We start from the raw sequence: 25340 nt of genomic DNA on the forward strand, positions 1-25340 counted from the left end.
TGCAAAGCAAGTGAAAGTCCTTTCTTTCATCATTTGACTCAACGTGAATATTATTCCTGTTCTTTTTTTTTTCATTACAAAGAGACACTTGTTTGACTGTGTGGATGAAAACACCAAGTCTACAGTAAACGTCAAAATGAAACAAAATGCAATACCCATATTCATCACCAGACAATTAAATATTAAAAGGTAGATACATGGCATTTTAGGCCCAAAAGATATTAATCAGGGATGTACTATTTATCCAGTTTACGTAGAAAAGAGGGTGAGATGATTCAAATGGGGTCGTACCTATGTTCCCCGGGTCCTTTTTTTAAAAAAAGGGTCCTATGTTCCCTATTTTGTGGAAGCCTGGGTGTGGAGCTCCAGGGTAAATGTTGGGGTTACGGTTAGGGTTAGGGGTAGGGGTAGGGTCCTATGTTCCCTGGGTCCTTTTGGGTGAAAGCGGGGGAAAATAGGGCCCTTTTTCTAAAAAAGGGTCATATGCTCCCCGGTCACATACAAAGCGGGGAACATAGGACCCGGGGAACATAGATACGGTCCAATTCAAATCTATCTTCACGTTAAAAATACTAATGTTTAGTGATCATTAGCGAGTGCTAGCATTGGTAAAGCAGTGGTAAACATTCACACAGTGTTTATGTTCTCATGCTGATGCTGGCACATAATTATGGTTCATATTACCGCATTTGCTGAACCAAAGTGAAAGCAGAACATTTACATATGAATGCAAGGACAAAATTATTGCTAGTATGCAGCATTTAAAGGTCCAGTGTGTAAGTTTTAGGAGGATTTATTGGCAGAAATTGAATAAACTGCTTTAAAATAAAAAATTGTTTCAGGCTTTCAATGCACCCTGAAGGACACTAGCATCTCATTCACACTTGGCGGGTGGTTGGACTGTGTAACCCAGATGCCACTACATCCTACACACTGGTACTTACATTTTTGAAATTGCATTTGCAGTGCTTAACATTTGGATGTCATGCTTGGTTATTTTTATAAGCTCTGTTGGTCAACACACGTTTTTTTCTTCATCTGAATAATTAGCTGGACATCACACATAGCTGGTGTTAGAAGCTGCAAATTTGTGTGCACAGTCAACACTTAGATGGCCATAAAAAAGCAACTGTGTTAATGACAGTTTTATGTCAGCACATTTCAGCTGTGTCAAAACCATGTGTCTTTAAGAGCTTTGGTGCGTTTGTGTCACTCTGAATAAAGTTCTGACGTTGACCCTGGTCTGTTACAAATGTACCATCTCAAATGAAGCGTATTCTGGCCAGACATGAAACAAGTTGCACTCACACTGGCAGGACAGACTTAATCATCTCCAGATACAGATGAAAGGCTTTGGATGAGGCTCAGAAATACCCCCGTTGTAAACAGTGTTTAATTCATCTCAGAGTCCTACATTGATTTAATAGACTTCCTTGTTGTGATGTAGGTGAATCTGATGGTTTGCTGCAGGATTCATTTTCTTTCAGATCTGTGCTGCTCAAGCAGAAAAGCATATAATTTCCTTGTTTGTTCTTGATGTTGAAGCTGGAAACTCTTTGAGGCATTTGAAAAAAAAGGCACAGCTAGGTGTGAAAGGCCAAGACAAACATCAGTTCTGTCATTTTGCATTTGCAGAGCTTTTGTTCTTGCATATCTGAGCCACGGGGATCTTCTTCAAATAAATCCATGAACTAGTCAAACCTACACAGGCCTTTGAAATTCGCTGAACACATTACACACATGTTGTGTATATAGCCAGTACGTTTACAGCCATGGCTGAGACAAGTGCATTGCTTCTCTTAAACACAGCAATTACCATAAATTAACAAAAGTATAGGTATAAAGCTGACACATAGCGTCATAAAAAGCAGGCCACAAATGCACTGCTTTAATGGTAGGTGATGTGATTCCTTAACTACCATTAAGGGAAAAAAAGAAAGTCTGGCAAACTTATTTAAAGGGTACTTTTCTTTGCTCCCCCAACTGTGACCAGATGCAATTGACGTGAATTTTCCAGTAATAATATACAGGAAAGGTTGTAATTAACCGGAATTTCTACCTCACAGTTGTATATCTCCACCAGCCAGTCAACTTGAAGAACATTACACACCACTGTGACTTTGACTTTTTTACCATATGAGTCTTTATAATTTTACCTTTATAATTTTAATGAAAATTTGAAATTATTTCAATCATCCTTGAGTCAGTATTTGAAGAAGATATTCCCAAGATATTGATCTCTCTGGGTTCAGGAGGACAAACGGCCAACTGGAGAATCCTCCATCTTCATTTATCATTTCCACTGATTTATTGCAATGTCTTTTCTGTTATTCGTGAAATGCAGCACTGTAGAATACTGTATGTAGAATGTCATCTCACAGACATCCATCTCTTCCTATCCTCTAGAACCCAGAATCTCTGGACTCATCCATCCAGAGTGCCCTCTCTGCCCTCTTCCCACCTTTCGAGGCAACTGCACCCATCGTCCTCAGCCAATTGTTTCACACCATTGAGGAGCGTTACCATGGCGATGCACTGCAATGCCTGCTAGATTTCCTCATCCCCTCCAAACACCTGTTGGAGAGTGTCCAACAGGCAGCATGTGTAAGCATCCTGTAGTCACACCTCTGACAGTTTGCTGAACAAACACACCTTAACACTTTAAACCATGTGTCTGAACAGAATCTTTTGTCTTGAGTAGTAACAAACAGAATTGCCTACATATTTAATACAAGTGTTAAAATAAAGGCCTATGAAACAGGACAGAACATGATATTATGTAGTGAAATTCGACTGTAATGATTTTCAATGTTTATTTTTCTCCAGGCTGGATACTCGGATGTGGTTTTCCGCTGCGAGGGCTGGCCTCTATGTCTCCATGACAAAACTGTCATCCAGTTAGCACCGGTTAACCCTTTGCTTCTGCGACCTGGAGACTTCTATCTACAGGTGGAACCTTTTGGGGACCAAGCTGCTCGCATTGTCCTCAAAAGTCTTTTGGCAGAAGGTTGTCGAGAAGTGGAGGAGACCCCTGTGCCTGAAACGTCATACCCTTGCATTTTCACTGAAGAGTGGTTGCAAGACATCAATGAAGGACGCCATGGAACTCCTTTGTCACGTTGCTTGCTTTGCACAGATCAAGGAGTAATCAAGTTGCCTTGGGCCAAAATAGCTATTCCAGAGTTTTTGGACAAGCCCAAGATTATGCCCACTTATCGGGACCCTCAGCCTGAGCCACAGATAATCTCAGCTCCCTTGCATTACAATTCGTCCACCCTCCCAGTGGAAGCCATGATTTTTCCTGTAAAAGACAGGTCGTCAGCATCTTTGAGACCTGCAGGCTGCTCCTCCAAACTTATCAAAATGGACCATAAAAGACAAATGCCCAAACCATGCCCCAAACCTTCAGTCAAACCTGTGGGTTGGGTTTCCCCAAATACCTGGGACAGTCGAGAAATTGAGGGTGATTATGTAGACCTGCTGGATATCCCCAAGGGAAAGCTCTCTGTGGAGACGCAAAGAGACAGCCATTCAAATCCACCTAATATGGCTTTGTTCAAACCTGTGAGACCACCTCCACCTGTACCCCTTGGGCACAGTGTTCCCTGTGGACGCACACTTCAGTGTACAGACAAGGTTTGTGTGCCATGCAGTCAGACAAAGCTGGGTCAGGAGCTCACTGATCAAGACTTGAGGTGTAGGTACAGAGACTCTTATCTCGCAGCACTGAGAAACCCAGTCCCCTTTGAGAGAGGGAGCAGAGATCTCCTGTCTTCTCTGGAAGAAGCTGGCCTATGCGCAGAGGCAGACTTAAGGTCCAAGGGCACATTTGAAGCTCCAATCGATGAACTTGGAAGCATTTATAACCATTCTAAAGAGGCTGTGATTCGTGATAAGCTTTGCCAGTACAAACCCTGCTGTGAATCATCACCAGAATATCAGCTTAAAAACCTTCCTACAAGTTCTGAGTCTGAAAACCTTATGAAGGAATCACCCACTATTTTGAAATCAACGCCAGGTTTGAGCCAGAGTCAGAGAATTCAGACAAAACTTGTTTCACAACAATTAGGACATCATGTTCGTTTGCATTCGGGATCTGACGTGTTCCTGGAGCCCCGTGATCGTGACATGAAACCACAGCAGAAGGTGGAGGTGGTAAAACCATCAGGGAAACATAAAGTTAAGCAGAGATCTTTGTCCACTGTGTCAGAGACTCCTAAAGGAAGTCCACTTCTCTATAAACTCAATAACAGGAGCCAAAGTGATATTTGCCCTGAAGCAATCACTAGTGTGATCCAGTGTAAAGCGGGTGACATTTTGGATCAGATGATTCCGAGGCTGGAAAGGCTAACTGGAAAGAGTCCAAAGAAAGGTAAGCAGAGTCAGCAAATTAAGACTCTTGAGGTACCACATAGTTCACTAGGTAGGGTTGGTGCCAGTGAGGCCGTGGACATCTGCAGCAGTCTGTGTTTGGTTTCACCCTCCTCTCTAGTTCAGTGTGTAAGACTTAGTGGCATCTTAAGGCAAGACTGCAGATTTTAACAGATGGAGGACTTTTCCACTTACATTTCTCATTCCCAAGCACATCGGTTAATGGCCTTTGTATACCAAAAAGGATGTTGTTCTTCTTTGGTTTGTCCATTCAGGCTGCTGTAGAAACATTGTGGTGCAAGATGTTGGCCTCCTTAAAGCAGGGCCCTTGACTACAGTACATAAAAGGGCTTATTTTAAGGCTAAAGAAACCAAATTATTGTTAATTACACACTTATACAAATATACATATAAGTATTATATTCAATTTCTGCCAATAAACCCTCCTAAATGTTACACACTGGACTTTCTGGGTTTATAATTCTCTATATATTTCCTTCATATGCTTGCCCGCACACACTGTTTGTACATTGTTATTATTTCAAACAAAGCCATTTATTGTGTTGCTGAATGATAGACGAGCCTCTGGACATTCACACCCAACAGCCTGAACCGATTGAATCTCAACTGTGACCTTGTGTGCCTGAGGGAGTGCAATACACTCAGAGTCACAGTTCAGAGGGACTTTTTGGAAAGAGGGTTCAAAGTTTAAAGGTCAGGCAGGATTGAGAATGATCTTCCTCCTGAGATCCTCCCACTGCCGTCTAGGTCCTTTGGCAGAATGGCTGCATTCACGTCATTCCCATTACTGAGGGAGTGAGCGGAAATAGCACGCTGCACCCCTCTGACAGAGAGGACCTGAAAGAGCAGAGAATTCCTCTAATGTAGATAGACAGCGTAACATGCAAGAAGGAGCTTTCTGTGTCCCCTGCACCCACTGACATGCACCCTCATGCCCTCAGAGGGCCATGTTGAGATCTTGACTGGAGACATGCTTGTCATGAACTATTAAAGTGGCAAAGAGAGAGAGCACAGGCGAGGCTTTGTTGGCTGTAAGGAGAGGCTAATTAGGATGTGTGTAATCAAAGCCAGGCTTAGTAGCCAGGCCAACGCAGTGTTTTGTTACAGAGTTACTATGTCCCATGTTAAATCTCTGTCTGCGCACACTTGTGCAGCTGTGCAGAGTGGGACTGTGTTGATGTGAGGCTGTTAAGAGTTGCAGAAATTCATCTGAATGTTTCCATGCACATTTATCTCATGTCCTTGTCCCAGTATGTAGGGACAAGCGGGGAATCAATATATTGAATGAATTGTGTCTGCCTCTAGGCAGGTGGTGATATGCACCCGTTGAGGTTGGTAGTATCAGGCATTTTCTTGTTGACCTACTGTATTTCGTCACAGACTAAAACAAATGCAACTGTCAGCTAGTTGGTGTCATATCGAGTGCTATTCCATTTCTTTCTACCATTCATTAACTTTGAAATATGTACTTATTTAAGCTGATTTTGGTCTCCTTGTCAGTCCAAGCATTCTGGATTTCACCTTCTTCTTCTTCATCTTCTTCTGTGTATACATGCAGAAGAGGTTTGAACCTCACATTATCTGGGTGTGTATGTCCAACTGAGAAATTCAATTTAGTACAATTTTAAATTAAAAGTACTTACACTTAGGAAAGGACAGATGTCAATGAACTCCTCAATATACAGTTGTTGCTTTAAAACAAATCTTAATGTGGTTGAAAAATGCCCTCAAGAAAAAGACAGATGGATTTAAATTAAATCAAGGTACAGTTGAAAGAAGCTCTCAGAAACTCTGCCAAGGCTGCTCAGTTTCCCACAGTGTCAGTACAGGTCAAGATCCAGATTTCAGCCAAACTACATCGTGACATAGATCCACATGAGCAACAAGTTCATGCTTTTTACAAAGCTATAATAACATTTTTAGAAAAGTCGTTAGGGAAATGTTGAAAAAAACCCATCTTGCAAGTTTAACAACTGTTTAAAAAATAATTTGGATCTATATCCAGATCACGACTAAAACCTAATCTTTGTCTTGTCTTTCTTTGGCCATAACCCACTCTACATCCCCACTAGTTAACCAGAATCAGTCATTTACTTTTTGAGATATGCTACTCACAATCAGACAGACACAAACATGGCCAAAAACACAAAGGTTGTATTTGCTCTTGTGGAAAAACATATTTTGCAGTATTTTTTTTGTGTCTGCTCGCAGACTCCCAGCCAAGTCGGAGTGAAGCTCTCTCCGCTACAGATGGAGTTGATTCCAGAAACCACAACACAAAGATAGAAAAGCCATCTTCTCTGCAAGCTCAGATTCCTGACACTACTCAGTCTCCACAAAGAGAAGAAGTCAAATTCAGAGGCATCTGTGGACTGCTTGAGCTGGGCATTATTTGTCTACCAGGTATGTCACACCAATGTGTCTGACATCAAGAATCCAATAATTAGATGTGGCTGGTCATAGTGTGCAAATCATCTTTTCCTTTGTATAGTGTAATATACTGATTTTATTGTTATTGAATTCTTCTGTTGCTTGTTCCTTGTTTTCTTTTTACTGTAAAAATATATTACATGCCACTATTTTGTCTCTGTCCTGCTTGTCCTTAGGCAGCAGGGACAGGACAGGCAGAGCAGTCGTCGAGGTTCATGGTGACCGGAGGGAGTGGACGTCCCCTCTTGTTTCAGCTCAGAATTTGTGCGAATTGCTGCTCTACCTACACTCCATACCAAGGTATGATTTATGAATTAAAACATCAAATGCCTGTAAGTAAACTGACATTGGCATCCAAGCTGACTGTAGGTCTCCACTTGTTGTGTTGTAATAAAATATATGACCAGGAGAGGGCAGCAAAACATCACTTAAAATGTACTTCCTGTATGGTCCCATGGTCCTAAATCCAAAAGAGTCTTCTAATGTTTTACAGCTAATAGAACAAACATTTGTCTTATCAAGATCAGCAGTTGCACTGACATATGCTGAGCCTTTGCCAAAACGTGCCACTCCTCACCCTCAGGTCCACAAACAAGCACTTCAACGACGTTATTTGTTTACACTGGGTTTAAATGGAGTCTTTGAACTCCAGAAAGATATCCTACCATATGGCTTGGCATTCCTTTGTCCCCCTCTAAAGCGTCAGACTCCACAGGTCTGTATTCAGGCTGACTGCCAACTCTGTCTGGCACGAAGAGCCTTGTTGGAATTAGCAGCCAAGTCTGAGATATATTCAAACAGCAGTAACCCAAGAAGAGGGCATTAAAAGGGGCAGCTGTGAAGGTGTTGAAGATGTCGATCGAGATATGTGAAGAAGAGGTTGATAAGTGACTAAAAGGTGGTTGGATTTAGGGTCAGGTCCAGGCCTCAGCAATGTTATGTCTCAAACTGAGGACTATACTGCATGAACAGGTTTTTCAAGCATATTCCAACATTACAATACCACGATTCATCAGGCTCAGCCTGTGAAAGAGTTGAGGGAGAATGAGTTGTCATTTTCACATATGGATGTGTCACCACAAGAGTCCAGACCCTAAGAAAACTTTGTGGAGAAGACTTAACACGGTGGACCAACTGCACTATCATAAATACAATATTTAAAAATAAGGAATGCAACTGTGGTTTGAAATATGATTTCATAAAATAATCATAATAAATGGCATAATCAAGCTAAAGAGGCGCAATATAGCTCAAAAGCTCGGTCAGTTTGGCCTGGTACACACATCAAGACCAAGGCCACTGTGATGAATGACATGAATGGATGTTTTTCATAGAAAAGATGTTCGGGAGCTGGGAATGACTCTGGTCATCAATGCCAAGAAGAAGCCTCCTCCACTTCACCTCTACAAAGCTCTGCTTATGGCTCAGGTTAAAGCACACCTGCATGCATGCACAGTAACAGTCTTTCCTTATATAATTGTTTTCTTTAATATGCTGTCTTCTTTCTGCAGGAACAAGCTCTTCACGCAGTGCACAGTATTGTGATACTGATGGATAAAGACACTTTCCCACGCCCTGAAAAACAGCCCGGGCTCCAGGTCAGAAATAAAAAGAACATCTTTCATGTCGTCTTTATTTTAGTCGCATCGGACACCAGAGATGAGTGCTATTTTATACTTCCTTCCCGACCAAGCCCTTTTCTTTATTTGTCAGATGGATCTGGTGACGTCTATGAAAGCTCTAAACAAGACAGTGGAAGCCTCCCAGCTGACACCCGACCTGGGCGGCACCTTCACGTACAGCCATAAAGACTGGATGCAGTTCCATCAGGTACTGACTGTTCACCACGTGTCTACATTTTTGCTGCAACTGCGGCATCACATCCCGCAGTCACTTTAACGAAGTGTTTCCTGAAGATTCAGAGGAGTTTATAAACACAGCTCCCCAACTGGGGATGATTTGTGATCCACATACCCACACTACAGCATCCATCATCTCTGCTGCGTGTAGCTTTAGCATTTGAGCGGAGGGAGGACAAGAATCTTATCTGAATTATGAATGTGATTATTAAATATTATTACATACATTATAGAAAGACTATTTATGTAAGACTTTTCTGCACAGACTGGTGGAAAATCAGGAGATGAGAAACGTCTGTTATCATTGTAATGATTATTAAAATATCAACCTTTGTTTCTTGAGGTCCAAGAGAGTCCTGCCAGAATGCAGCACATTTAAGGTGTTTACAAACAGACAAAATAAGAAATTACAGTCAGATTTACATTGAAACCATACTGTGTAAGGTTTAAATCTAAACAAAGGTCTGTTACAGTTCAACTTCTGTTTAGAAGTCAATCATTTTCACACAACTCTGTATTCCTCAGTTTCGTGGTGGTTTCATCTTGTGACGTCCAGCGAGATCCCAGCAATGCACAAAAAAGTGATTTGTTTTATGTTGAGACATTATATGAGGAGTATGCGGGAATAAATGCGTCTTACCCCTACCCGCCCCTGCAGTGCTGTTGTATACACACACATGCTCCCGTAATCAGGTATGTGATCGTGCTTGACAGTTTTCAGATGAAGCACGCAGGAAATACTGGGAAATTGTTTATTTTCTTAAAATCAAGACACACCCATATAAGATATAATAATCATAGAATATTCATACACAAGACAAAAGAGAAGCAGAAGATATTTTAAATAAAACATACATTTGTCAGCATTCAATGATAATACAGGACAGTGTGAATCAGTTCAAACATCTGCCAGACTTGCGTGACTCCCAAGTTATTCAGACTTCCCCCAACAAGATCCAGTGAGACCAGCTTCATACGATTCAATTGTTTTTGCAAATAATTCCAAACTGATGAAGAAAGTGGAACGCCCTTCTTTTCCTGAATTCATTTGGGACATTCAAAAAATAAATAAATCCTGAGAGCAAATGGCATAATTTTCACCACTTTTAAGTAGAATGTAGTTGTGAGATCTGAGGGCCAACTTTTGCAGGGTGCATTTAAAACCAATTATTATCACTCGTCACACCCGAGATCCCAATTATCGCTGTTCCAGTAGCAGAGCCTCACTGGCCAAGAGAGACACAGAGGTGCTGAATGTTTTGATAGCTTATCACGAATCTCACTTATCAACAGTCAAGAACTATTTGTAGTCTCGGACATTTTAATGTGACCTGCGTATGAAAGAATGGCTCATTTCTCCATGGACACCGTCTTTAGTTGGTTGTAATAGGCCTTCTCACCACTAGATGGCAATGGATCTTAGAAACTAAACTATTTTCTTAATTGATAACGTTCACGTTTAGTATGTCAAGTGTCAGGACTTTAAACTGCAGGTCTCAGCTCAGAGGCTGACAAGGACACATAAATGGATTAACAAATGCAATTGTTTCTTTAATGAGGCAACTGATTAACCTATTTTGTGTGTGATTTTGTGCTTTCTAGTTTACTAATGCTTTTCTACACAATTTTGTTGTTTAACAATATTTATGAGTTAAAGATTGAAAAGTGAAACATAAACAATAAAAAATGCACAGGACAAAGGTCCTTCAAATGCATCTTTATATTTTGATATAAGAATAAATTCTTCTAAATTGAGTTTTCACCTTTTTAGCTGTGAGATTCACTCAGCAAAAAAAACTGCCTGTGGAACATTATTCCTGTCATAGTGCAGTTTTGTAAAAAACTGCTTGTTGGGCACCGAACTCCACTGAAGAAGTCTCTTCATCACTGTTTGGATTTCAAAACCACCAAGACAGCATCAAAAATGTAAATTACTCTGACAATTCCCTAACCACATACAAACAGACGGGTCCACCATGTGGAGATTAAGTGTCCTGTTGATACATACAGTATCATTTAAAAAAAAAAAGGTTTTTTACTGCCTCTGTAAAATTGTACAAGGATGCAGTGTAAGCATTAAACATGTCTAATGGTGAGACTGTAGACTGTTAATAAGTATAACAGTGCCCCTGTAAAGCTAGGTGTTTGCCTAATTGAACAACCCTAATTCAAAGACAAAGTTTTAATTTAAAGTGATTATACACTTATTCAAACAGTCTTAATGTAACACTGGATCTTTAAAGACCTATTGCTTATGTCTGGAAAATGGGAATGGAAACAGTGCCGAGGTTTATGCTGTAATCGTGTCACCTACAGAGCAGACAGAAGCATGTGAACATGTGTTCTTATAATCTGAGCAGCTTAAGCTTATAAAGACACCTCGGGGCAGCTGTAAATGCCCTCTGGATGCTGCTGCCTGTGGTGCCCCCTGTAGGCCACTTATGGCGGATATGTAATTAGTTGCTGTCCTCGAAGAAGCTCACAATTTCATAGCAATCTAATCTACATTTGTTAACCTCTTTCAGAAACTGGTTTCCTTCATGGGTGACTTACGTGGTGCAGACAGCTTGTTGCAAAAGGCCATTAGTAAAGTGGATGGCAGCAAACAGACGGACTCTGCCCAGGTAAAATCTCCACATTCATACTATGATATACTGCATTTATTTGTATCTAAATATGTGCATAAAGTGTTGATGGTGACTTTACTAATGTTGACAGGATGTGCAGCAATGCATTCAGGAACAGAAAGCTTCGATGAAAGAGGTACTGGAGGATACTCGACTGGTCACTCTGCAAAGAGAAGGAGGAGCTGCACTGGCCCGGATGAGGAGAGAGGAGTTCAGGTTCCCTCACTCTGAAGACTATAGGTATCAGTCAATATTCAAGCCTACTTATACTCTGTTTCTGAATCAGTACAGTATGCAGTAAATATCACTTCATCAGCCTTGTCTACACTGATCCTGAGGGTTTTTCATGTTATGGAATTTCCTCTATTTATTTGACAGCTATATCCATGAGTTTACTGATTATTGGCCTATTAGTAAGTGTTGGCAATATTTTCTGATTAGATTCAACACCAGGTGTAGGTAATGTAAGACCAAAATTAACCAAATTGTATTTATAAAACTATTTCCAGTATAACACAACCAATACTATGAGGGCTCAGAGGCATTGAAATGCCTTCTCACCACTAGATAGAATGGTTTTTTTGTAAAGATTATGCATTATCATTGATACATTACATAATAACACAATATGTTTACGATAAAATCCTTTTTATGTCAGTAGAAACAAATCAGTAACACTGAATGTAATAATGAAGACATATCGGGGCCTTTCTGCACAATGGAACACCTGTCATACTACATAAGTAATATGCTGCACATCCATGCCCCTGCCCCTGCTGTATAAAACAGATGCTCCTGTTTCACAGCTGTGTTTCAAATTATAGTTAAAAGTATTTCTAATAATAACAATAATAATAATTAGATGTATTCTCATCAGTGGTTGCATAGAATAATAATATACATTTAATTGGTCATTATATTATTAAATAATGTGGCAAGTGTGCCATGTTATGAACACTGGAGCTTTCTGCCATTCCAAAACTACAACATCTGCCCCAAAATACAGTCCTGTATACCTTGTTTGCTGTTGTTTTGTAATATGTGTCTGTCTTTCCCTGCAGAGATGGTCTGGACTCAGTTACTAGTCTGTATAATCAGGTGGAGGAGAAGCTCCACATGCTGGTGATGAGATCGAACGAGTCACTGCAGCACCTCGAGTTCCTCTTCAGACTCAGAGAGATGGAGGCCAAAATCACCACGGTACGAGCAGCTGTGTCTGTGCACAATCCTGGAAATTTCCATTTTGAAACCTTTTTGAGAATCGCAATTTCCTTGGTGCCATGTCAATTTTTAAAAATGGGAGTGTCACCTGCAACCAGCCTATTTATTCTGTGATACCAGCTGTCAATCACATGGAGTCTATTTCCCTTTCAAAGGCAGCATTTTTCACAAAACTGATTGAGACCATTCACTCATTAACTCTGACATGAGTGAGAAGTAGACCTTTCAAACTGGAAGGCTGCATCCATTTCTCATTCACAGTCTATATCTAGGATACGTACCAAAGCATCTGGAATTCATTAATAATGGTGTTATATGTATATAATATTTTTTTTCCATACAGTGTGATTGTTAACAAGAAAATTCCTCTCACAGTTTGTTAAACTATAAATCAGCATTGCACAATTCTACATTGCATCTTACAGGCTGGGGTGTGGTTCAATACAGAAGGAGAGCAGGGACTGGTGGACACAACAGATGATACCCTGGTATGCTCTGAAAAGGCCTTGCAACACTTTGAAGAGTTTCTCACTCAGTCTAAGGTATGACTCTAATCTATCAAAGTGGGTTTCCCAGAAGCAAAAGTTATCCTTATTTAGCCCGTTGTTTCTCTCTTCACATACCAACATGTTTCTGTTCTTCTCTCAAAGCTAAAATATTTGAACGAATGCCGTGATAACAGTAAATTGTAGATTAGGAAATTGCACAAAGGGAGTTCCACATGACATCTCATTGTTTATCCCAGGACAAACAACAGCACGCCTTGACCCTAGTGATGGATGCAGAAGGAATAATTGCCACCAGTGACTCCAGTCCTGCAACAGATGTTTTTCGTACGCTGATCAGTACATTCAAATCCAATATCGACGGTTTTATGATGCGGGTGGAAATTAAGTTTAAAGAAGTGAAGACAGTGGTGCAGCTGCACCGTTTCTGTCATCAGGTAAGGTTGTGTATGTTGTTTTTTCCCCACTTTTTCGTGTTTTTAAGCACATTTTTAAGAATACTTTAAAAAAATAATAATTCTCTGTCTGCACTTGCCTCATGTCAGTATATTTCTAACTGATTTGTTGACCTTTAAATATAGACTGTTAAATTCACTTTTATTTCTGTCTCTCTATAGGCATCGACACTGGCCAAGGAATGCAGAGATATTTTGGAGCAGGTAGAGCAGGGGTGTTACTCTGCTCAGACCTTAAGCACACTCCAGATGCATGAAAGGAGATTAGGTGGCGAATTCTCCACCTTGCACTTCCAGGCTCTGAAAGTGAAGGCCTGTGGATCAGGGGCCTCTGAGGTGCTAAAGGTGTGGAATGCAGCATGGGTCCAGTGCCAAGAAGTCAGACAGCGTCTGGAGGATATTCAAAAGCAGCACCGGGTAGATAAGAACCAGTCCCAGCAGATCACAGCTGCAGATTCCCAAATGACAGATGAGGTAGCAGAGAGGGAGGAAAGGAGTGAGGCAGGGGAGGATGACTACCCAGTGACAAAGCAGCCAACTTCCCCTAAGAAAGTAAGTTCCTCAGAAAATGTCAGAGAAAACATCACCACAGGTTTAAACCATGATCTAAAATCAGACACAGATGGGCGTGTGAAAGGAGAAGCCCAAGTGAAGAAATCGCCTGATACAACAGCAACGACTGAGAAAATTATTCCACAAAACAGTGACATTCGCCCAGAAAACACATGGAGGCCAAGAGAACACTACAGTGAGGCAGATCTGAGGAGTGCAGATCCTCCTGAAGTGTGCAAGGGTTTCCAATCGCACAAAGGCCTCGGTCGGTCCTTGAGCGAGGGATCATGCGTTCGATCTCACTCGATGATCTTTTCACCTTTAAATGTACGGCACAAACACTGTCAGGACAGGACACAGGTGCTGGAACAAAATCTACAGCCTTTCCAAAATCTCTTCATTTCCCGCAAAAAAAGTTTGCAGTCGGAAAACTTGGGCTGCAAGTCATTTAGCGACAGTAACGAGGTGAAGGGAGAAGGATACACAATCTCCACTCAGAGCCTCAAAGAACTGAAGACCCCAGAGACGTTACTCACACCAACAGAAGACAACGGCAGCAGTGTTTTGTAAGTAACCGCCCTCCTTCATATATAAAGCTCACTGAGACGCAGTCCAGGACTTAACCCTCATGCTATTTTTTTTAATGCTTTTTCATATTTTCATATTTTTAAATAATTTAATTTTGTTAGTGCTTATGACATGTTTGTATTGTGTTCCTATGACATGTCCACTATATGCTGTTTAAACAAAGTTACATTCATTACCTTAAGTACATAAAATGCCCATTAAACCCATTGAAACCCATTATACCCATTGTCCTGCCCATCATTAGAATAAACATATAAAACACATTAATATACTCCTTGCCTCAAATATATGTTTTATATTATATTTTGAAATGAGGCTGTTAAAAACAATGATGGTACTTTTTTGCCTCTGGTGCAAAGAGAGTGTTCTTTTTGAAAAGTTATATCCACTAACATCATACATTCAGCATGTAAATAACACAAAACATCTTCATGTACTACATGTGGAACAGGAAGCTGAAGAAGATCATGGAGGAGCTGCTGACAACAGAGAAGGAATATGTGAAGGCTCTAGGTTATGTCCGAGAACACTACATGCCCGAGCTGGAGAGGGCCGATGTCCCTCAGGACCTCAGGGGCCAGAGGGGGAGCATCTTCGGTAATCTAGAAAAACTGCACGACTTCCACCAGCATCATTTCCTCAACGAGTTGGAGAACTGCATGAATGAACCCTTCAGAGTGGGACGCTGCTTCTTACGACATGTAAGTGCCTCGATATGAGTTACATTTTAAACTTTGCTCCTGGAATGGGGTTTATGGGAACAGTTTTTTTTTTCTTTTTTTTGGGGGGGGGGCTTTTTTTTGGATAACATGAAAGAAACGTAATGCTTTACAAACCAATGTGTGTGTTAATTTCCATGACTCAATGAGTTGGCAGATGTTAAGTTGCCGTCCATGGTTTCCTGGTTTGCGCCACAAACGCGATAATACAGCATAAGCTATTGGTAAACAAAAGCTCTTCCAGATGTATCCTGTTTGTACACTAATGCTCAGCTTGCGTTAGCTTTAGCTTCCAGAAAATCTTGTCTTTTGACAATTACAAAAACCATACATTACATACAAACAACAGTGTTACTGTTGGGAAAAATGTTGTCAAAGACTAGGAGACCGGATCTCAAGTTTTTTATAACAGTTACACACACATTTGAAGAGGTGATGATTATGATAACTGATGATGATTTTGATTTATCCCTTTTATTTTAGAGAGAGAGCTTTGCTTTGTATGCCCTGTATAGCAAAAACAAACCACAGTCTGATAGTCTTCTCGTCAATCATGGACAGGCTTTCTTTAAGGTAAGTACCACAGCCAGCCTCTGCTTTTCATTTCTCTACTAAAACTACATCTGGAGTTTTTTTTACACCACTGCCTGGACCCAACAATGCAAACACATAGACTCAAAGTTCAACATATTTAACATTATCAGAGGCAGAGGAAGAAAGCAGGTGAGATAATAAAATGGGCACCAGGTGAAAGAGTTGAAGGCCCATTAAAAACTGGTATCAACATCAAATAACTTCAAAAGCATCCATGATGTGTCAGCTGTGACCACAAGAGATTGGATCAGTCTTTGCATGCCCGGTATTTAAACACTGTACACACTGATGTCATGTTTGCCCGGACACAATTATGTGACGTGTCCAATGTCAACATGTTGGTGTCTCTTGGGGGGGGGGGGGTTATTAAAGTGTCCTGATTCTGAAACTGCAGAATGACTCTCTCTCTCCTTCTGGTCTGCTTGTACATCAGCAAAAACAGCTGGGCCTGGGGGATAAAATGGACCTGTGGTCATACCTGCTGAAGCCTGTGCAGCGCATCAGTAAGTACAGTTTGCTGCTGCAGGACATGATGAGAGAGTGTGGACCAGGACAAAGCAGAGAGTTGGCCGAGGTCAAGGCTGCACTGGAAGTAATCCACTTCCAACTCCGCCATGGCAACAATCTATTGGCGATGGACGCCATCCACAACTGTGACGTAGGTGTTCTGTCATTTTGTAAAGCCCATATCTGACAATATTGAAAAAAATGTTGAGAGTGTATATATGTATTTATATATATGTCTGTATATACAGTGGTATGCACAAGTTTGGGCACCCCTGTGCATTGTCATGATTTTCCTTCATAAATCATTGGTTGTTTGAATAAGAAATTCCAGTTAAATATATAGGAGACAAACACAGTGATATTTGAGAAGTGAAATAAAGTTTATATGATTTACAGAAAGTGTGCAAGAATTATTTAAACAAAATTAGGCATGTGCATTAATTTAGGCACCCTTGTCATTTTATCCATTCATGAGAAGAGTGGCAACATGGGAGCCTCATAAAAACTCTCAAATGACCTGAAAACAATGATTTTTCAACATGGTTTAGGGGAAGGACATAGAAAGCTATCTCAGAGATTTAAGCTCTCAGTTTCAACTGTGAGGAACATTGTAAGGAATTGGAAGACCAAGAAAAATCTGCTTAGAGGCGAAGGATGAGATGGTGAGAACAGTCACAGTCAACCCACAGACCAGCTCCGAAGACCTACAACATCATCTTGCTGCAGATGGTGTCACTGTGCATCGTTCAACTATTCAGCGCACTTTACACAAGGAGATGCTGTATGGAAGAGCAATGCAGAAAAATAATTTTTTCTGCACCCACCACAAACAGAGTTGCGTGAGGTATACTAAATCCCATTTGGACAAGCCAGCTTCATTTTGGAATAATGTGTTGTGGACTGATGAAACTAAAACAGAGTTATTTGAGCAAAACAAGCATTCCAAGAAAAACACTTGCTACCTACAGAAAAATTTGGTGGTGGTTCCATCATGCTGTGGGGCTGTGTGGCCAGTGCAGGGACTGGGAATCTTGTTAAAGTTGAGGGTCGCATGGATTCCACTCAATATCAGCAGATTCTGGAGAGCAATGTCCAGGAATCAGTGACAAAGTTGTGCCAGGGCTGGAACAAGACAACAACCCTAAACACTGCTCAAAATCTACTAAGGCATTCATGCAGAGGAACAAATACGTCTGGAAACGTTCTGGAATGACAATCTCAGTCCCCAGACCTGAATATTATTGAAAATTTGTGGTGTGATTTAAGGCGGACTGTCCATGCTCGGAAACCATCAAACCTGACTGAACTGGAGATGTTTAGTAAAGAAGAATGGTCCAAAATACCTTCTGCCAGAATACAGACTGTAATTGGAAGCTATAGGAAACGTTTAGAGGCTTATTTCTGCAAAAGGAGGATGCACAAAAGTGTTCTTTTGTGTGAAATTTACAGGAGTGCCCAAACTTTTGCATACCACTGTATATATTCAAGGATATATTGCAGGTTTAGCGTGTGATGTGAATGACTTATCAGCAATGTATTTGGAATTGGCAGAAGAGGGAAACAGGTACAGGCAGGACTATGGCATCCCCTTATAATTAAGTGTAATTTGATTGCTTGGAAAGAGTACTTGCTTGGAAAGGTATGTTTGGCTTTGTGTATGTGCTATTGGATATGCACGTATAATCTGGGATGAGTGGAAAATCCAACCCCGTTCCCGCAAATTCACTCATCCTTATAACTGGGCTCCAGACCACCATCCCACACACTTCCAATGAATCCCATACAGAAGATGATAACACTGTTGTTTTTCCTAAGTAGTATGAGCAATGCAGACTCCATACCTTCAGTGTGTGTTTTTGTGTACTGCAGGTTAATCTGAAGGAGCAGGGGCAGCTGATACGACAAGATGAGTTCCTTATAACATTCAGAAGGAAGAAGTGTTGCCGCCACATCTTCCTCTTTCAAGATCTCATCCTCTTTAGCAAGACTCGGAAGACGGATGTAGGAAATGACACATATGTGTACAAGCAGTCTTTCAAGGTACTCATAATGTACACACAAGCAAACACTAGGTACATTTAAGTAATATTTCATGACATGTTATGATGTCATGGCTGAGGAGTGTTGTTTGGCATGACTCAAATAGGGATTTTCAAGGACCAGTGCTTATATTTCGCATGTGCAAAAATCCTTTTTGTCAGGCTGAATGATGATCTACTGCCATAAGAATCTATCAGTAGCTTCAGACCACAACCTCATGCACAAAAAGCAGTTTATTGTGCCCTCATAACACTCAACAACTACATTTCTTGGCTGCAATTGAAAGAGAAAAACATTTCCAGGGTTCTTCTTTGTTTGTATTTAGACATCCGACATAGGAATGACCCAAAACAGCGGTGACAGTGGCCTGTGTTTTGAGATCTGGTTCAGGAAGAGGAAAACCCAAGACACTTACATACTCCAGGCTGTTAGCAGCGAGGTGAAGGAGGCTTGGACCAAGGACCTTGAAAGGATTCTCTGGGAGCAGGCGGTGCACAACAGAGGTGAAAACAGGCACCACTGATGTTGACCTCAATGTGTATTGATTTGCTTCAAAGTCTTTATTTATGCGTTTCTTAAATGGATTAATTTTACATGTTTTATTAGAGGTCCGCATGCAGGAGAGAGTGTTCATGGGTATTGGAAACAAGCCTTTCATGGACATCCAACCCAGCGATGCAGCAATCAGTGACAGAGCTGTCAACTATGTACTGATGGGAAGAGGTACATCACTCACTTACTTAAGTCAGGAGGATTTTTCTATCACACCCTCTGATATGCTAAACCCTCTGAACTTTGTCTCTGCAGAAAACAAAGTGCTGTGCTCTGTGGGATCAGGTGGGGGACAGGATGGACGGTCAGGGGGGCGTCCAAAATCGGTTGGCTCAGCTTCCTCCACTTCCTCTGGAGGGAGCCATGTTTCCCCTGTGGGATTCCAGTGTGGGCCAAAGCGGAGGGTGGGCATGGGGGTGCTTGCGGGATATGTACCGCCCCCTGGAGCTCTGGAGGATGACCTCGACAATGAGAGTGGGAGTCAGAACTTAGTGTGTAAGTAGAATTTACTGTAAATGCTCTGGACAATGTACAAGAGTAAATACAGTATTTGCAGTAGTGAGTTGGTTTGATGATTATAGATTTATTTATGTTTAACTGGCCACTTCTTTGGGAAATACTTCAAGTTTCAAGGTTGCTGTGCGTACAGTGATGGTCTTCATTTTTTACACAAAACTCACCTTACTGGTTATTTTCTCTTTTTGGACCAGTCTTTGTAAATACAAGTGTGTAAAATATCTCAGTAGATCAGGAGTTTCTTAATAAATCTGACAGCACCAATAGTATGGATGTACAGATATGAATAGTAATGGTATCGGTGTGTTATTGGTAAAAATCCCTGTATAAAATGTTGGAAAAAGAAAACATAAAATCTGATATGTTTTTACATAACTGACTTTTTTATGAGAGCAACATATTATTTATTTTTTGAAATGATAGTTCATATGTTGTAAATACATCACTACAATGTGTTGTCAATATCCTGGTAGTTTTAAAGATTTAAAAAAAATAAATAAAAATGACTGTATCGGTCTGATATCAGCATCATTAGTGTGTAGAGTGAAGTTTTCTCTCTGTTCCAGTGGACAGCTCAGAGTCCTCAGGAGAGAGCGTGAGCGGCTTCAGCAGCTGCAGTCACGGCTACCACTCTGCCATCGGAGAAGTGGAGGACGCCTCCTCTGTCTGTGCCTCCATAATCACTGTGAAAGAGGCCGGGCTTGGTCATCGAGCTAGCTTTCCAGCTTTCCACAAACCAAATGCTCTGGCAGGATCCCCAGACGAAACCCAAACCCCAGATTCAACAAATCCTGAACTTAAACCACAGTACAAGACCAAGGACCTTTCTTGTGGCAAGGTGCATTTCAAATCTCTTAACCAGTACTTCTTCATATGATTAAAATGTCTAAGGACCAACTTTGACCAGAATGTAAATCACTGCTAAAAGCATTTAGGTCAAAGATGAATGCTTAGATGTACTTCTACGAGAAGTGTCTGGTCTTTGGGCCCTTAGTGATGTAATTAAGCGACACAAGTGTGGATGTTGAGAGAGACAATATATGAGAACAGGTGTTATTTTCCATGACACAGTGATTAATCACTCTTTTCTAGGAAGTGTAGTTGTTGTGATTGTTACTAACTTAATAATGGTTTCCTGAATCTCTCAGGTTCAGAACACAAGTGTCGGGAAATCTACTGAGGTTTGATCTTTGACACCTGGTACAAGGTGAGTACATTTATTTAAACCATTGTCAAACTAGTTCACACAATGCAGGTCAAGCCTAGCCTCCACACAGTTCTCTCTGTATTTCTCAGCAGAGTTTAGATCTTATCTTGCTGTGACATTTCTGCGCTGCACACAGGAAGTGATTTGACAGACAACTGCAACAGCCACATTGTGCTAGTAAAGTCAGACGGCTACAAACAGGCTGGAGTAAGACTGAAAACACAATGAAAAGATCCAGAAGTGATTACTTCTGCTCAAAAATCCTGGTCATTCAACAGTTTGAGGGGATAAATAGTTTTTGCCCCTCCCGTCCCTGTGCTGCTGGTGTATATACACAAACACTCCACTCAGTCAGGTCTAGTGCTGGACAGATAACGTTCCTATTCATGTAGACTAATCAGCGGTTGAATACAAATATCAATATAGTAACTATGTGAGAAGAAAATGTTTCTACTTTAAAATCTTTGTCTTTTTTTCCTGCAGATCTTGAAGTGATCCAAGGAGAGTCACGTGAGCCAAGTCTGTCTAATGTCAGCACAGAAGAGACAATTTAAACTGACCCTTTTGTTGTATGATCTGTAACTGTACCACATTACTGCTCTGTAGATACTCTTTGTTACTGTTACCACTAAAAGAAAATGTCTGTGAATGAAAACAAACAGTGCCACATTCTTACCTGACATGGCTCTATGTGTAGTCGATTGTAAATTCAGTGAATACTTAGTCTGCACTTATGTGTCATTTATAAAAACAAAATACCAAATTATACTGCAACTTGACAATGTGGCCAAATCATTGAGGTAAAAGGAGAACATAACGTCTTTTTTGCTTTTTGTACAGTTTTATTATATTTAGAAACATATTATTTCACTCTGTCTTTCCTCATAACAGTTTTGTATAAACCTATGTTACTGCTCTGAAGTATAATGATCTGTGTAACAGTTGAAATACAGAATATTTGCAGTAATTTGTGATTGTGTTGTACAACATCATTTTATTGCAATAAACTTAACCAACTGCACTTACAGATGGATTGGAAATCCTGAACTTAGCAATAGTTTCAAGAACTATTTCTATATGTTTCAAATTGTTTGGCACTCTATGGCATTTGGAAGAAAATTGAAGGCTAATTTACTCTCATCATTGTGACCTCTGTTGCTGCAATATGGAAAAAAACAACCTGTACCTAATGAAAGTTTAGTTTTGAAACCACTGAGTCAGTCAAAGTAATACCATAGTCACCTTTGTGAATCATGGTTAACTTATCTTTAATCATTGTTATAATCATGCTTACCTGTGTTACTGTGGGCACCTTTTTTTATATTTCATAGTGTTGTTTTTGTTAATTTAATCATATTTTAAAATGTCAATGTTCTCTTGATTTGTTGTCTTTTCTTTGTTCACTTTATTTTGTTAACATTTAGTAACACCCTGACCCCCAAACATCCTCTTTCATTTTTTGCACAATCCCAAACAGGTTTTCTTGGAACTGAGGTGAGCTGATAGACGCCACAGCCTGTCTGCCTTTCTTGGCAAAGGCACCGAGTCATTTCCACAGTGTGGGTTTTGGACTGAGCTCTGGCTTTGGTTTCTCTTCTCTTATTCACTGAATTCATTTTTCTGACATGATGCCTGACTGTGGAGCCAAGACTCATGTTTGTAGTTAAAACCACATGACTGCCTTCACCCTTAACTTGTATTGCCAATTAAAATGCCAAAATTATTACCGGCATAAGCATTTTTTGTGCATAGTTGCAGTAGCAGTCATATGTTCTAGTGAAGACAGAGGATAACAACTTCAGCAGGTTGAATACACATTTGCCGTGACTCTAACTCTTAAATTTTTACCCTTTTGCATGTGCTTTTTTTAATATAGTATTTATTATTATTGCACATAGGAGAAGGAAAAATAATGTGAACATGATTGCATATTTAGATTGTTTTTTTTTGCACAGTGATTGCTAAACTCATCCTTTTTACATTCACTACAGTAGCAGCAATTAGGGAGCAAGGAAGAGGATCGAGGATTGGGTATTTTTCCTTAGAGGAAACCCAGCCTTTCCAGGATTTGAACCAGCGACCTTGTCATTCAATTTGTCTTGGCCATGGCCAGAGTACGTGCAAAAAGGAATAAAAAGTAATTAAGGGAAAATATTAGCCACAAAAAGGGTTTGTCATGTGGACCCCAATGTAATTGATATTGAAGATGATGATTTTTCAATAAAATCAAAAGTTAAACTTGAACTGAAAATAAAAAATGTACATTTCTGTTGTTGCAGTATGGTTAAATAAACATATCCCTGTTTCTGAAAGTTGAGTGGGGAAATCAAATAAAACTCAACAAAAAGCAAACACACAAAGTTGTAATATTTCAAACGACTCATTGGCCGTTTCTCAATACCCAAGTATGCCAGTATGTACCTGCTTACTTGGAAAGTACATACTTGAGAAGTATGACTGAAGTACATACTTCTCGATTCTTCAAATGGAACAGCAGTGTACTTCCTTGTTTTACTGTTTGAATGGGGGGTGGCACGAAGCACTTAAGCCTCATTACCGCCACCTACAGTATTGATGAATGAACATATAAAATACTTTTAATAAATACATATATAGTTGTTATTTTCACATTTTAATTGTTTAATTGTATACACTATAAAATAGTGTCCATTATATGTAAATACATTTACAATGACAGTGCGACTTTAATATAAATCTAAAATTCAAAGTTACAGTAAGTTAAACAATAATATTATACAAAAGTTCACACTGTCAGGTCAAAACGTTTGCATTAAAAACAAAACATGTCAACAACAAATCTATGGATCACACCAAGTATGTAATGACGGAGCCGTCTGAACCAGCGGATCATTTCATCACGACAGGCCGAGGTAACGCTGCTCTGTGCCGGGCACTGTGCGCACCAAGCGTCCGCAGAGGCGGAGCTGATAACCTCTGACAGCGGCTATGTTCCGCCGAAATGCATTCTGGGATATATGGCTTACCCAAGTACGCTCAAGTCACCACCCGATGCATACTTGGTAAAATGGGCGGAGCGAGAACACTTCCGGGTATGAGAACTGTACTCGCTGCTCACGTTCTTGATAAATGGAACAGAACTTGACTGAGGCTGATGACGTTTTCACAAGTACGGGAGTACGCAAGTACGGACAAGTACGCACAAGTACGCACAAGTACGCACAAGTATGGATATTGAGAAACGGCCCCTGTCAATAAACAGCTGCACTGTAGTTAATAATAGATGTTACTCAAACAGGAGCAATTAATAAATTCTCCAATGGATTAATATTAGTGGTTTAGTGTTACAGTAAACACAGATGCACATGTTGGAAAATGCTTCACCTTAAATCCACAATTAGAGCCTAATCCCTTTGGCTTTTACCCAGGATGTAATGAAAACCTACAAACTGAGGTGATAATCTTTTATTCAATGAAAGAACAGATTTGTCATCATATTATACCAATGTTTTATCAACTTGTTACTGATTACCATGACAACCACAGCCTATGTGGCAGGCTCAATAAGAACCAGAGTTTGTCCTTTACAGCTACAACTTCATTAATCCAAAGAGCAGTTTGCTTTATGACAGACAAATACAAGATACAAACAGGTTACATAGGGTATGTGATAAGCATCTACAATAACACACTTACAAAGTACACAAACCTCTACCAGTGCTGCAGCTGCAGTGTCATTAAATTGTAAATACATTGTTAAACCAGAAACAATGTTTAAAAAATGTGCACTTTTTATATGACAGTCTTTTTGTGTGTCTTTTTAATAATTCACAACTGCATCGTTTCAACCAAGCTAATCAGTAATACAAACCTATATGAGACAATATTGCAATATTCGTTTTATTAAAGTAATATTGACATCGTTAAAAAAATAATAAAAATGCATTTATAATAATAATGAAACCATATCTGGATTGCTACTAAAGTCTATTCAGTTCTTACTTGGGTCACAGACTTTAGTCATCTTTCTGAGTTATGTTGTATCCGCTGTAGGAATAAATGTTGCTCAGAGCTAAAGAGCAACTGTTAAAATAAAAAGAGGTGAATCACTTTATTTGCTAAAGAAATTTTTTTATAGTTATTCAGTCAATACAGCCTCATATCGATAACACTCCTAAATTAAAAGGTCTACTGTGTAAAATTGAGGTGAAATAATTTTCATTTGACAGAAATGGAAGATAAAAGATACTTCTTTTTTTTTTTTAAAGTTTCTGATGGTTGTATGAATTGTTGTTTTGCATTATCTCAGAATAAGCCTATTATTTTAATATGACGAGCTGCATGGGTCAGCTCTTTAAAGACGGCCATGTTATTATAGATTAGCCCACAATGGACAAACTAAATATCTTATTTTAAGTTTGTATGCTAACTGAACGCTGCATAGGTTTGGAACGTTGGGTTTATTCATCTGCAACACTCATCATCATCAATAAATGTTCCTACATTTTACATGCTGTGCCTTTAACTGTGACCTTGCTGACACTTCACGATCCACTCTTTGATTGTATTTCATCAGAAAAACACTTTTGCTACACT

General features: G+C 40.0%; 1 protein-coding gene across 1 annotated transcript in view; it reads left to right on the top strand.

The window, feature by feature from the left end:
* The window catches only part of quob (quattro b), a 29933-nt gene extending 7663 nt beyond the window's left edge, over positions 1–22270 (top strand). The window contains exons 2-24 of the mRNA XM_083891914.1: positions 2407–2604; positions 2827–4372; positions 6604–6795; positions 6999–7122; positions 8157–8250; positions 8334–8420; positions 8536–8652; positions 11207–11305; positions 11400–11548; positions 12370–12508; positions 12955–13071; positions 13275–13472; positions 13653–14608; positions 15082–15331; positions 15833–15922; positions 16377–16601; positions 18320–18490; positions 18816–18993; positions 19097–19213; positions 19298–19537; positions 20125–20396; positions 20707–20765; positions 21249–22270. Coding sequence (XP_083748040.1) covers positions 2407–2604; positions 2827–4372; positions 6604–6795; positions 6999–7122; positions 8157–8250; positions 8334–8420; positions 8536–8652; positions 11207–11305; positions 11400–11548; positions 12370–12508; positions 12955–13071; positions 13275–13472; positions 13653–14608; positions 15082–15331; positions 15833–15922; positions 16377–16601; positions 18320–18490; positions 18816–18993; positions 19097–19213; positions 19298–19537; positions 20125–20396; positions 20707–20745 — 5598 coding nt within the window. The 3' untranslated portion in view covers positions 20746–20765; positions 21249–22270. The remainder of the gene's footprint in view (positions 1–2406; positions 2605–2826; positions 4373–6603; positions 6796–6998; positions 7123–8156; positions 8251–8333; positions 8421–8535; positions 8653–11206; positions 11306–11399; positions 11549–12369; positions 12509–12954; positions 13072–13274; positions 13473–13652; positions 14609–15081; positions 15332–15832; positions 15923–16376; positions 16602–18319; positions 18491–18815; positions 18994–19096; positions 19214–19297; positions 19538–20124; positions 20397–20706; positions 20766–21248) is intronic.
* The last annotated feature ends 3070 nt before the right edge of the window (positions 22271–25340 follow it).

Source organism: Microchirus variegatus (genome assembly GCF_963457635.1).
Source record: "Microchirus variegatus genome assembly, chromosome: 7".
Classification (NCBI taxonomy): domain Eukaryota; kingdom Metazoa; phylum Chordata; class Actinopteri; order Pleuronectiformes; family Soleidae; genus Microchirus; species Microchirus variegatus.